The sequence below is a fragment of the Manacus vitellinus genome, unplaced genomic scaffold (genome assembly GCF_001715985.3).
Source record: "Manacus vitellinus isolate BGI_N305 unplaced genomic scaffold, ASM171598v3 scaffold_2_pilon, whole genome shotgun sequence".
NCBI classification, from domain to species: domain Eukaryota; kingdom Metazoa; phylum Chordata; class Aves; order Passeriformes; family Pipridae; genus Manacus; species Manacus vitellinus.
Window position 1 is genome coordinate 51,272,507 of NW_021940208.1, and position 14,196 is coordinate 51,286,702.

General features: G+C 37.2%; 1 protein-coding gene across 1 annotated transcript in view; it reads right to left on the reverse strand.

The window, feature by feature from the left end:
* EFNB2 (ephrin B2) overlaps positions 1-14,196 on the reverse strand; it is a 44,865-nt gene that overhangs the window by 5,561 nt on the left and 25,108 nt on the right. Inside the window, exon 3 of the mRNA XM_018071111.2 lies at positions 472-564. Coding sequence (XP_017926600.1) covers positions 472-564 — 93 coding nt within the window. The remainder of the gene's footprint in view (positions 1-471; positions 565-14,196) is intronic.

Consider the following 14,196-nt stretch of genomic DNA (forward strand, 5'->3'; position numbering starts at 1 on the left):
ACTAAACCAACTTCTGCTTAGAAGAATAATTCTTTCTTCCTGCACAATAGGTTGTCTATACGTGAAAAGAGACAATGAACAAAAACCTCTCTGTAATCAGAATTCATAACAAGCAAACTATAGAAATATTAGCTTCCCTCTTTTCATGTATTTTAAATAATTTTGAGCAGCAGAGTTGTGGCTTTTGTTTTTAAAATACAAATAAAAGTGACTGAAACACACTACTCCCAGGTGACCTTTCCTTCTAGGGATCTCTGCAATGAAGAGATCTTATTACGCTAACCATCCTTCTGTAGAAATCTGTCAGTAGCTGAGGAAGAGAAAACAGACTTTGCTTTCAGACTATAAGGGAGGAATGACCACACTAGACTTGACTGGCTCTCTGCTCTACACTGCTAAAAGAAGCCTGAAAGCTAAAAAGGACATTGAGACCAATCAAAGTCATTTCATGAAACAGCAGATGGTCTTTACCTTGTCCAACTTTCATGAGGATCTTCATGGTTTTTGTCTGGCACACCCCTCCCTCCTGGTTATCCAGGCCCTCCAAAGACCCATTTGATGTTGCTGATTAAAAATAAAAGAAAAATAAATAAAAATAAAAATAAATAAAAACCAGGAAATCAACAGGCAAAGTGATGTGAACATGAGTGTCTGAAAGCGGGGATCTTTCAATCTACCAGGATCTGTTCTTGTTGCTTGGGTTGACCTATGGAAAGTTGTGAAATGTTGAAAGCCAAAGGAATGAATACATTGGTAAGCTGTACAATATATACAAATGGAGGAATGTGTTATCACTGTTTCAAATTTACCCAGTAACCTTTTTTTCCTATGCACAATTGATGACTGACTTGGACAAAAACACAGTGCCTTGCTAATAGGTGATGGAGTCAGCTGAAAAGGAAGCTCTGGCAGGCTCAGAGAAGGAAAGCACTGAAAAATCACTCTTTCCTCCCCCAACCCCAACAATATCTTTATAATCACTACATTACACCTGCTTCCTCTATTACAAATCTCCTGCTGGATGAAGTGAATGCATACAAAAGACCCAGGTGAAAGCTAAGATTCTGAACTGATTGGAAAACCGTTTAATATTTTAAAGCACAATCTCATTTTTCTCAGCATTGAGGAGCCTCTGCCAGGATAGGTGCCAGAGGGGAATACACTCCAGTCTCACGGAAACCTTTTAGTTCATATGAACAATAGGGTGCTTTCCCCTGTGTTTATATCATTCTTGCTTATCTAGGTGCTGGCTGGAACCACGCAACCCTGGCACAAGCTGACACTGCCATGTGATTTGAGCACGAAGCACCACTCCCTTGGAGAACCCAAAACACTGAATCATGGTCTATGGCTGCACTGCTGCTGCCCAAACCAGCTGTTGGTTGCAAAACAGCTGCTGGAAAATGATTTGGCAGCTCCTCAGCAGTCGGCAGGGTGGTGACTCTGCACTGTGCTGGGCACTGGCCACCGTCGGCATGTGCGGGGGTGCCCTGGGCACAGGGGCAAAGAGGGCACAATTGCACATGGTGGGCTCTGGCTTTGCTATGCAGGGAATGCATCAGAGGTTTTCCTGCCCTGATTGTTCTGAGGATGGAAATTTCACCATTATTTCTTGGAGCTGTTTATCCAAGGCCCAAAACAGATATATGAGAGGGTGCATGCATGGGCATCAGCACTGGGCCACCAACTGGAGAAAACAAACGAGAAATGGGTTGTAAGGGAGCTCACTGCTTGTCATGGCTGTGGTGAAATGTTTAAGCAGCATATGCCTGCTTCTGCCCCTCTCCTTTCAGCTCATGGGCTTTACACTGTTCAGGTCTTTGTTTTTAATTCTCATTCCTTCTCTTTCCCCTTCCTTGGGGATTTTCTTTCAAATGCAGTCTATGTATATTTCCTTTTTCTTCCACAATGTCTTCCTAGCCCCATGGCAGTATTTTTCTTGCTCTAATCTTCTCTCTAGCCATAAAGATATAAACCCCATACCGCTGAACCCTGCTTCCTAGCCTTTCATCTACTTCTTGTTTTTGTTCCACTTCTGACTCTTTTGTCACCAACTCGAATTACAGCCACCATACAAACTTCCCAAATTGTGCTTTCTTTTCCTAAAATTCCCTTCTCCTTATATGTGGCCCCTCCCAGTTCCTCCTCTTGTTCCCTCCCCCCTGTAAAAACATGACAACAGACGTATGGCAAAAACACTTCTTAAAATACAAAAGAGCACATTGAGTTATTTAAGATAAAAGTTGATCTGAAATTTGCCACTGCATTGCCAGGCTCAGAAAATAATGGAGACATATAGTTTTGTTTTCTTTTGTTGTTTGGTTTTTTTTTCAGAGGGGAAAAAAATCAATATCAAGAACCCATCCTGGACATAAATCAAATGTGTCTTTGCTGAAAGTGTTTTTTATGATCTATTTTCCAATGTACCAGCACAAGGACAAGGAGAAAAAAAGCAATAAATAGAAATACCAAAGCTGAGCATCAACTGAACCTACGAGTAATAAACACTGACTTTGTCTTGTGGTTTTTTGTTATTTGATTTTTTTTTTAATCGAGGCAATGGGGATTCACATCTCCTTAAATACCTTCTACTTGATTTTCATTGAATAAAGGGCTGCTTCTTCTGAACATCAATGCCTTTTTATTCTTTAAAGACCTATCCATTTAACCCACAGAGCAGCAGACCTCAATAAGATGCAGACGATGCAGTCTGACCTCAGTACAGAATAACAAAGTAAGATGGTAAAAAGAATGCAAAATTACTTCAAATACAGTCTCCAAACGGGAAGACTCAGATGTACAATGAGTCTGGTTGTGTGCCTACGCCAGCGCAATCTGCCTCGCTTGCTTGCTAAAAGAATGCTTTCATAGCTTTGATGTCAGATGAATGAATTTGTGGAAGTATTCACTTTTTCCACAGTTCTTCAAGGGATTTTAGGAAAGCCTACGTTACAGCTCAGAGTACAGACTGCTACATCCTGAGGAATGGGGAATTTTCAAAGAGGAGTATTTCAGTGACAAAGCAAAGTTTCCATCTCAGCTTCTCCCTGTAATTAAACCGACAATTACCCAAGGCCACTGGAGGAAATTATTTTTCGAAATTCATTAAGACTATCGAAATATAACCTTGCATATCCCTAGTGTACCAGGAAGAAAGTGGGTAGCTTTAAACACATCATTTCAAGCTCTGAAAAGCTGCACAGAGAAAAAAAGAAGTAATCTGGGACAGCAGAGAAAACACAGTTTCATACTGCTAATGCCCCTTGACAGTGTAGTGTGCAGAAGTCAAACAAGGGAGCAAATACAAAATATTCCTCAAACACTTGCTGCGGCCTTTCTATATCGATCTCCAAATGAAAACTACACCACTATCATGTTAGCTCTGCCACTGCATTCACACCTCTGCAGGAAAGTGACCCTTTACCTGTAGCTCTGCTCACACTGAAAGGATATTTAAAAAAAAAAATAATAAAGTGGCCGTGATAGGAGTTTTGGGTATAAACACAGAAACATAACACAAGCTTCTTCTGTCTAAAATGGAAATTATACTCTCCAGTGTGTTTATATAATCAAATTTTAAACCTTCCATTCAGTTTATTTTTATATATGGTCTGGGGTTTTTTTATATATACGTCTAAATATGGACATATTTTAGTGTCAATTTCTTACACATGACCCTCTGATAAGACTAGATACTACTTAAATATTAACATTAATAAAGATAACTAATGATTAAGATGAAGTTTCTCATTAGTCTTAAATGTTCTCAGAATTTCACACTTCACTTTGTATTAATACAGCAATACATAGGAACCTAAAAGTAAGTAAAATGTTGCTAAACAGGTAGCAAAATATTTTTAAATCTCTTGATGGTTAGATACCTCTGAGACCTGTCCCTTTCCACTGATGTCAATTGCAAAACTAATAATGACAGTCAAAGGCACATTAAATTATTCAGTCAACAGTTAATCCGCACCAGCAAATAAGCATATATAATTGCACTAAAAATTTTAAGACTAACAAAATTGTAATAACTTATAGGCATTTTTAGTAGTAGTTTTTCAGACACTGTGTGTCTGCATTCCTTGAATACAACAGCAGCTGCCATTTTATGAAGAATGCAAGTTTAGGTTTTCAACATTCAGAAAACACTCATCTGTTATGAAATTATGGTTAAGAGTCTGCTGATACATTAACTTTGGAGAAGCTAGTCTACATTTTCAGTTTTGTAAAACACTGCCTTAACATATCCTCTCCCGTACACAAGGGAGAAATGAAATTATTCAGATCAAAAAACTTCATTCAGATCTGCCTGCCCTTCTTTGAAATATATGCGTTATATAAAACCAAACAAAACCCCCAACAAAACCAACAAAGAAACAAACAAACAAAAAAGCCTGGAACTCATGTAAATGTTTTACATTTATTTGCTTTTAAAACTCCACAGTGCTGTTTATTGTATGAAATGCATTAGTCACAAATGCAGAGGCAGGGAATCCGTGAACGAAGCAGAGTCAGCTGACAAGAACAGTTTCTGGCTATGATTCTTATACAGTCCCCATGGAGAGGAAGTAATATTACATTTTAATATGTCTTCATTTGATTGTTATTACTCTTCCCCCCAGGAGGCTGAGCCACTGTATGGATCATGGCTGTTTTCAACCTATCAGGTTGGTAACATTGCTCTAATCAGATGGAGAATTAAGCTGCTGGATTTATGCCTGTATATAGCTTTTCATTCACAAAGAGATTAAAAATGAAGGCACAGTCACAAAAATTCAACTTCCTTCACTCCTAAAAACACATATTACAAAATGAAAAAAATGCTATCACAATTACTTAAAAGAAAACACCAGCACACAAAAATCTCAGCCTCTTAATTCTGCTACAATTATTACCTATAGTTTCATGGTTTAGGATGATGAAAAATACTACCTGTTAGCAAATCAAATGCAATATCCTTTGAACCGACACAACTTTAAAATACATGTATTTCTAGAGCTTGAATATAAAATGTACTACATAGCTGATGAGAGAAATGATGACTGTCGTACTCAATTTTCCTGTGAAAACTAAATGGACCTTAAACCACAGACTATGGGAATGAATGAGTGATGTCAACTGATGGGCAAGGACAAAACTGGTTTTGTTCCTCCTTAGTGTGCTGGACAATAAAAGTCATTTGGCAATATATCAAAGATACATTATTGATGAGGTCATCAAAAATTAATTGCTGCTGATGTGGATCTGTTAATAGCAAATTGAGAACTACAGGTTTCTTTGGGGTGGATCAGTACTATCCAATAGCAGTGATTTTCAACTTTTTTTCATTAAATACTGTTCAAATTCTGTATCAGAAAATAGGTTTCTCAAAATCAGAACAAAATAAAATCAAGTAACACCACCCATTGCCACTTTCCCCCTGCTGTGCTTATAGACAAAATAGAAAAGCCTCAACAGCAGCAAAAATGCACACAAGCTTTAGATCCAACATTAGTAAGAAGTTATTCTTAAAGCAAAGCTGCACTTGATCTCACATGCACTATCAGGACTACTAAATGCATGTAAAATCTTTCAGGGTTTTTTATTTTATGAAGTCATAGAAAACTATTTTGGTCAGGCATCATGTGTTTGTGCTCTGATTGCTTTCACCTGCTTTTGGGTCCTTTTAATGACTCTCTAAGTAAAGCACCAAATAAATAATTCTTCTTTCCCATAAATTTAGATAATTTATGGGACAGGTTTAAGAACACCAGAAATCACACACTGTGAAACCACAAATCACCGATTCACAACATGGAGGTTGTTTCTAAACCAGTCATGGACGAAGAACAAGGTAGCTGAGTTAATAGGAAGAGTGTTTCAATTAAATGAAATTAAATTCCACCCCCTCTTAGTAGCAATGCCAGATCTGCATGGAGATCTGGAACAACAACAACAAAAAATTGTTCAGGCCACTCACCAAAGAATAGATATCTTGGCACATATTATGTTGGGTGAGCTGCAGAATGTTTAGAAAGAGGAGAAATATAATAATTTCAAATACTAGCAACTAATGTTTTATCTTCACTTGTAGAGACAAAAAATAAGACTGACGCTGAAAACTCTGCTTTTTAAAAGGGATTACATCGTCTTCCAAAATTTAATTATCAGTGGTCCCAAACCTGGACTGCAAGTGCTAAAACTTAAATACATTATGAATAGTTGCAGGGAATACTGTCAATGTGTTGACTGTGTTTTTATAAACAGATAATAAAACCACAGCTTTTCTAATCTTATAGAGACAAAGAAATTATTCTTAATTAAAAAAAAAAGATAAAAACCTGCTGAATTTGCTCAATTAGTACAATTTAGGACACCAAGACTGTAAGGAAAAATATAAAAACAGTTTACCAATAATTTTGCTTTTTTTCTAATGTCTGTTTTTATTTGCCCTACTTCAAAGTCAAGGTGGCAGCAGAATTTTGAGGAGTTTCCTCTATCTAAAAGTCATTCAGAAACTCTCAATCTCTCAATTTAATCCACACAATGCTTTAAATTAAGATAGATTTTTTTCCTTAAACTAAAGCTTATGCAATGTTTATAAACATTTGAAACCAGATTTTTTCTCTCTATCCACATGAGGCAAAAATTCAATGTGAAGGAAAGGACAAGAATTCTTCATTCTTCTTTTTCACTTCTCATGCTTGTTTTTCAAATTAAGTCCTATATTGCATGTCTCAAAATTTATATCTAAACAGGCCCACAAATTATAATCTGCACAGCAAATAAGCAGCAATGCCCTCCCCAGTCAAGCTAAAACCAGAACAAAATGAAGTAAAATAATACCTGGAAGAAGCAAAGGCTCTACAGTGAAACTTAGTGATTCACTTTTCTAACCACTGCTCTAAAACGTATCTTGTCCAACTGTGAATAACATGACTTATGGTACTTACTACATCATGAGCTGGGACTCATGATATAGGGGTATTTATATAATTCCCCATAAAAATCTCCACTTGCATTCATGTTAAGAGAAAGACAGATTCTATTACTGTTTCAATGTTTTTTTTAAGGGTGCAATGTGGAGGACACAATCAAGACAGGCCAATCAGCTCTATACTGTGATATACTTTGGTATATACCAACTGTAAAATTCTAGGCACGTCTCTGGAAACCCGTAGTCTCTCCTTCCCACATCTCATGTCACCTGACAGCACAAAATAGAGAATTGTAAAGTTTTGTACATTCAGAACGATTTTATTAATTCCAGGGAGGCATGTATAAGAAAAATACAAAAGGGGTAAAAAAACCCCCCTCTTTATGTCAACAAAGCTATATGGGAAAAAGCTACAGTGAGTAAGATGGGGTTGGAAAACATCAAAAAAGCTGTGATTCCCAACTGATTACTGCTGTGTATAATTTTAAAAACACTACCACTTTCTTGCTGGGTTAAGGAATACCACAGCTGAAGTATACTAAACAGTAAACTATTTGCTCAATTATTATCCATAAGGTCACAGCTTCCACCTACCCACAACAAAATCCTACTTGCTTCACTGCTGTCAAGTGTCCCTTTATAAAATTATCTTGGAATGATTTAGAGATTATATAAAAAAAAAAACAACAGAAAAGCCTCTCCTGTATCACTATGAATGACAATTTGAGACTTTCATTACAGTTAAGCATTTCTGAAAGTATTTCAGTTACATATTTCACATATTCTGAGAAATGTTGTCAGATAATGATCCACTGCACACATGCTTGCTTTTAGTTTACATAAACAAATTATATATTTGTGAGTGCTGAAGTAACTGTGGCAGATGTAAGCTCACTAATTATGATGTATTTAGTGTATATCAGAAAGTATGCATCTAAAACAGATTACTAGCTAGTTAACTTCATCAACCACAAACAGGTATTTTACTAAGTTTATCCTTTCTCCCTGCACGCTACTGACAAAAGCCTCTCACGGATGGGGAGGAATATCTCCCCACTACCACAGCAAGCTTTGTTTAACAGTTCAGCTGAACAGAACTAATAGAATTAGTTAGCATTCAAGTTACACTGATTGTTGCTAATGACAAGACGGCTTGATGGAAACAAAAGTAGAAGCTTTAACAGTAAATGAGGACCCACTTTCTGTATCATACAAATTCAATATCACTCTACAAGGATGTTCACCTGTCTTGAAAATCTTTCTGGTTTTTGTCTGTGGCACATGGATAAGAAAGGGTTATAGTGAAAGTTCATATTAAATAAATAACAAACCTCTTGCTCATTCTACTGTCACTAATTGCATGCAATGATATTAATGACCCAGTAATTGCTATACGAGTAGCACTGAAGTGGAAAACATCATTTTGAGGCAGAGTTCATCTCTAGGTGGTAGGACTTCACCAGTGACTGAGTTAATGCCTAGTGACAGTTTAGAACATAACACTATAGATGAGAAAATGTGCCAGTCTCATGGTTATAAGGTTATAACAGTTTAGATGGACTTGATGTTATTTGCTTTGACCACACAGAGTCCAGGAGTAACCCCAATAAAGTGTCACAGTCAGACTTTGCCCTGTAGATGAACCTCATTCCTTTCAGGGGAGATGCTCTGTACTATAACAATCTAGAGCAATTTTCCACATGTTTGCTTCAATAAAAGAATACCTTCATCTCCTGCTTTTACATGGAGGACAACAAAAGTGTGCTTTATTGCAAAACACAAAAAGCTATTTACATCATCTAACTATCCTTCAGTAACACAGAGTTTGGCACCTTAGTACCAAGATCAATTATGATACTATTGGATGACTGTGCACTTGGCAAAGATGATCAGAAGTTAAACACTGTTTTGATTGCAGTATGCTTATGTTTGTGTTTAGAGCTTTAAAATACCCACAAAGCAAACTTTAATGAGATAACATTGCAAACAAAGCAATATGAATTTCCAAGGTACTATAGGACCTGCAGTTAAAACACTTGCCATTAAGAAATTAAGTCTTTAGGTGTTTAGCTTCTTTAGAAATTATCAAATAGACATGTTCATTGTGGTTCACTTTAGGAAACTCTGGTGGGATGGATGTTAATCCTCCAGTGTTTGGAATTTTGAAAAGTTGCAACTAGATAGGCAAACTGATACTTTTAATACTTACATTTATACAGTTTTTAATAATTCACTAGTGTTCTAACACTATAACATTCTTTTTGTTCTTTCTTCCTTTTGCAACACAAATTATTTAATTAATTTCTTGATTCTGCTACCACATCTGCTGTGGCAGCCTCTGGATGGCAGGTGGAATCAAGTTTCAGTGCAGGCTGGGGCCAAACATATGGAAAGCACCTCTGCAAAAAACGCCCAGAGGGTCCTGGTGGACACCAAGTTGAGCATGAGCCAGCAATGTGCCCTCGTGGCAAAGGTGGCCAACAGCCTCCTGGGCTCGATCTGTCAGAGTACTGCCACCAGGTTCCGGGAGATGATCCTTCCCCTCTACTCTGCACTGGTGAGGGCACACCTGGAATGGTGGGTGCAGTCACAGGCAGCCCCCGTACAAGACAGACATGGGCTCACGGGACCAAGTGTCTGGTAAATGCTCATGGAGACAATGAAGGAACTGGAGCATCCATATAGGAGGAGGGGCTCTATCCTTGGAGATACTCAAAACTCAGTTGGACATGGTTCTAGGCAATTGGCTGCAGTTGGGTTTGCAAATGTTTGTGCAGGGACTAGATGATCTCCACAGGCGCCATCCAAAGCAAACCATTGTGGGATACTGTAATCAACGGCGCTGTTGTGGTCTAACACTATTATATGCTAACATATAATACATGAAAAACAAATAATTTTCAGTTTTCCTAGCAGGATTTGGATTCAGAACTCTGTTTCTCTCAAAGCAGCTCAGTAAGCACATAAGGACTAGTCTGCTGCTGCAGTTAAGTGATTTTTTCTGTGTTCATTTACTGAACAGAAAACAGATAAGTCATGCCAACAAAGATCCGAACGTGCTTTTTAATAACAGCCTTATGAGCTTAATATGGACTCTTCTCCAAGAACACCTAAGACTACCTTCAGCCTAATCCTGCTTTTACTCACAGAAATATTTGCATGATTTCCTTGAGACTGAAAAAAAGAAATTGGAAGACTGCCCATTAAAGCTTAGTTTTATAGTGTGGTTTATCAGAAATAAATACTGAAATAGTCTTCATCCAAGGTTTCCAGGACTGACTAAAGTCAGGAAAAAAAATCCATACTGACATTTAACCCTGGTTTTCAACCATTCCAACCCTGTGTTTTAGTTAATGCAGTTCTCAGACAAAAGTACATTTCCCTCCATTCCAGCTATGTAAAGACTTTAATAAGGCAAACAATTTGAAATCTTTAAAATCAGTTTCATTACAGCCTTTATAAATCTTATGCAGTTCCTCACTTTTTATGTTAGGACTTAAAATACTGTAACATAACATTTAATACAAGCAACTGCATAAAGACAAGACTTATCACCCCACTTGATAAGCTAAATGCTCATCACCAAAGTTAAGTACAAAATGAAAGTTAAATGTGTTTCAGTATGGTAGTGCTCTTCCAAGTTTCTGTTTAGACAGACACTTTCCTCATACTTTCCTCATATCATGGCATGTCTCCCCAGTACACATCCCCCTGATTTAAACAGTTACTCATAGCCTGAACATAAAGCATAAAATACACACTCAACCCAGTCTTCTTCTGCATGTAGCTTTGTTAAGGATGTTTATGTGAGAACATATACAACTTTGAGAAGAACAGGGTTCAAGCTTTTTTTTGCAAAGCACTATAAATGCTATATATATAAAGACTTCTAAGTGAGAGTATCTTTCTTTGTGACTGTACTGTATTTCCAATATTTATAAATTGTTTCTGAGGAACTATAAAAGCAAGAAATAAAAATAGTGATTAAAAATATTAAACAGCTTCCTATGAAACTTTAAAACCTGTTCAAGTCCTGAGTATTTCCTGAATAATTTTTTCTTCCAGTCTGAATAATTATTCTTCATTTTCATCTGATTCTATATCTATTTGGAATACCTGTGGGGGTGTGGGGGAAGATAACTAATTTTTTTCACAAGATGCCATCAATTAACAAACTGAGCATTCCTATCTTTCATTTCCTTCCCTTAGGAACAGACATATAATAACAGATTTCCTGCTGAACTATCTCTGTCTACTTTAAAGGAGATAAACGATTGGTATTGCTTAGGTAATGGCACCAAATACGAACAAAGTCCATCAATATAAAATAGCCTTATTCTCTTACAAGACCTGTGTGGTCTGGGACAAAACCCCAAAGGACCATGACTCCATTAATCCTGTAAGTCTTAGACTCTTAGAAATCTGAAGCTGCACAGACAGTGATTTTTCTCTCCAATAATATTATTTGTATAAGCTGTATTTATATTTCATTCAACAAGAGCTAAATGGTATTGCTAACACTTCCCTTAAAAGACTCTTCAGTAGAGTCAAAGACTGACCTCTGGATATCATTTTACACTAAGCAGAAATTATTTATCTAATTTTCTGACAAAGGAGGAGGAAAAAGGAAAGAAAAAAAATATGATCTATGTACAAATGGAATCAGAGTGACTATTATCACACCAGCATCACAAAAAAAAAATAATAACAGTAGATTTCTGGACCCCAGAGTCTTTAACAAACAGTAGGGAAAATGTCTTTGTTGCAAATGAAAATGAATTGAAATTCTGATAAGAGTTTTTGTTCCCATTTAGGCTAGTTTGGAATTAACCTCGAACAAAGGAAAACCTGTTTACTGTTTCCTTCAAGGCAGCTCTCGCTAGGTGACCTGCAGGTTGCAGCAGGCTGCAGGTTGAAATCTGTCTCAAAACGTTTTCAGAATGGCCAGTCAGACAGATTAGTCAGTGCTTAAACTGGTCAGCATACTAAAATAATATTTTAATGTGAATCTATTTGGCCGCGCAAAGAGATTTATTCTTCCCAGCTGGGCCATACTTCAAGGCACAATCCATATTGTCCGTTAATATGTTCTTCCTCAGACCGTTATTGTCCTTTAATTGTAGAAGAATGACAAAGTGAAAACAGAAAAAGACCTGTGATTTTTTCAAACACAGCTAATGCTAAAGTTTCAGAATGACTGTTTTGATTTTAAAAGCCACAGCACTATTAAAGCAGTTATCCAAAATGTAGTGCTACTAGCCAGTATAATCCTTTAAATCAGTCAGGAATCAAAAAGGGATCAAATTTATATATATGTGCATGTGTATGTGTGTGTGTGTGTGTGTATGTTTTTTAATTTAAGCCAGAAGCCAATTATGTAAGTGGGTCACTTGAAAAAAGTTGATAAAAAAACATTTAAGGAAAGCTGCATATTCCATTTTGCCAATGTCAAAGCCGAAGAGCATCATCGGCTCAGCAACTCTGGCTAATGAGGTCCAGGCAGAGCAAGCCTTATAGAGGAATCTTTCAGAGAACTACTCTGTAGCCCCTTCCCAAGTTCCAAGCCATTCTATTACAAATTTGGAACAGGTGAAGATTTTATTGCAGGTGACTTATTTTTTAATGTTGATGATGTCAGCCTATAAACTTCACTTTACTTATGCTAAAGAAGAGATGAAGGGAGTGAGGTATGTGCTTGCTTGGCTTACGTAAGGAGCTTGACAGTGGCTTGAAGGCAGGCGGCACTGCCCCCTTCCCTCTGGCATAGCTTCCCACAGGTTTCCCCAGGGGCTCCCTCAGCACAAACCCAGGGTATTGCAGGGCACTCGATGCCCTCTGCCTTTAAGTGAAGGGTTCAGGACAATTCTCGTTCACCAAAAGTAAACATCTTTGGCATATTATATGTGTTTGTACTATGCTAACACATCTCCCTTCCAAACAAGAAACACTGCATCCAAGAGAGGTACTGAAGTAGTGACACCATGACTCAAGTATTTGCTGATCAATCTCTCAGTACTCAGAAGATACTCATTGCTCGTTCTGAGCAATTCACAACAGCAGAAAATTATACTTCATTCCCTAACCATGCAAAGACACAAAAAGACTTTTTAATGTAAACATCAGAGTTGCAAATCTTCACACTCTTCTGCTTAAGTTTGCCCTTCACACAGATATTTATGTTGTTGGGCTTGGGCATGATGCATCTCCCTTCATGCATCTGATTAAGGATTTCCTTAGAAACTTATGATATGTTAGCTAAATGCTCACATATTTTAGGATAATCAAACGTTAATACTTCTGAGATCTCAAGTACATTTGACCTTCTCCAGTTCTGTTGAAATCAGGTAACTGTAGGAAAATGAATCTATTCATTTCCCAGGAACAAAAAATTGATGATGGCAAAGAAGAGAAAGGCAAGGACACATTGTTACATCATTTATTCACTTTCACAATACCATTCAGTATCATCTTTCCAATTACTGCTGTTCACAGAATTAACTCTTTGGATACTGATACTCATATCGAGGAATATCCTGCCAGGAAATGGATTATTTTTTTTTTATTATGAAAGTACCACTAAATGTGAAAACAGGTATCAGAAACTCATTTACATTTTTACTTTTTAAAATATTGCAAATTATTGTGAAATGAGAAGATTTGCATCTTTTTTTTATGCTTAGGCTTTGGAAAGCACTGAATAGAAAAGATCTCCTTCTGGTATACTTATCGTGAATACATCTGGATGATATAAAAATTATGGCTTGAAGAATTCCTGTGAAATCACATGTCCCTGAAGGTACACAGGGCTCAGGAAGCTGCTTCATCCTGTGTTGTAATTCCTCATCCCAAAATGACTAACCCCTTAATCTGAATAGAGATTTTACTGTTTAATACAGCTCCACAAACCACATACTATTACCTTAGAAAAACAAACTGTGTTTTCAAATAATTGTGAGATGATAAAGGTATGTGACGATGCACAAAACATTTAAAGGGCTGACAACAGCCTGCCAGCATAAATAGCGTGAGATTAGGCTGCAGGGGCAGCCACAGCAAGCGCTGCAAAGATGCTGAGCTCAGTAAGCTCGTGTCAGGTTTGTTTGATGCCCCTTAGTTGAAGGAATGCAAGATCCTAAAATACTTCAAAATCAAAAGCTGGCACATAAAAGGCATCATTGCTTTAATTTCATAGCACTCCAATCCCCTCCAAAAAGCCCAACAAAACAAGCAAGACAAAACTCAAAGCTATCAAACAGGAAGGAAGGAAGGAAGGAAGG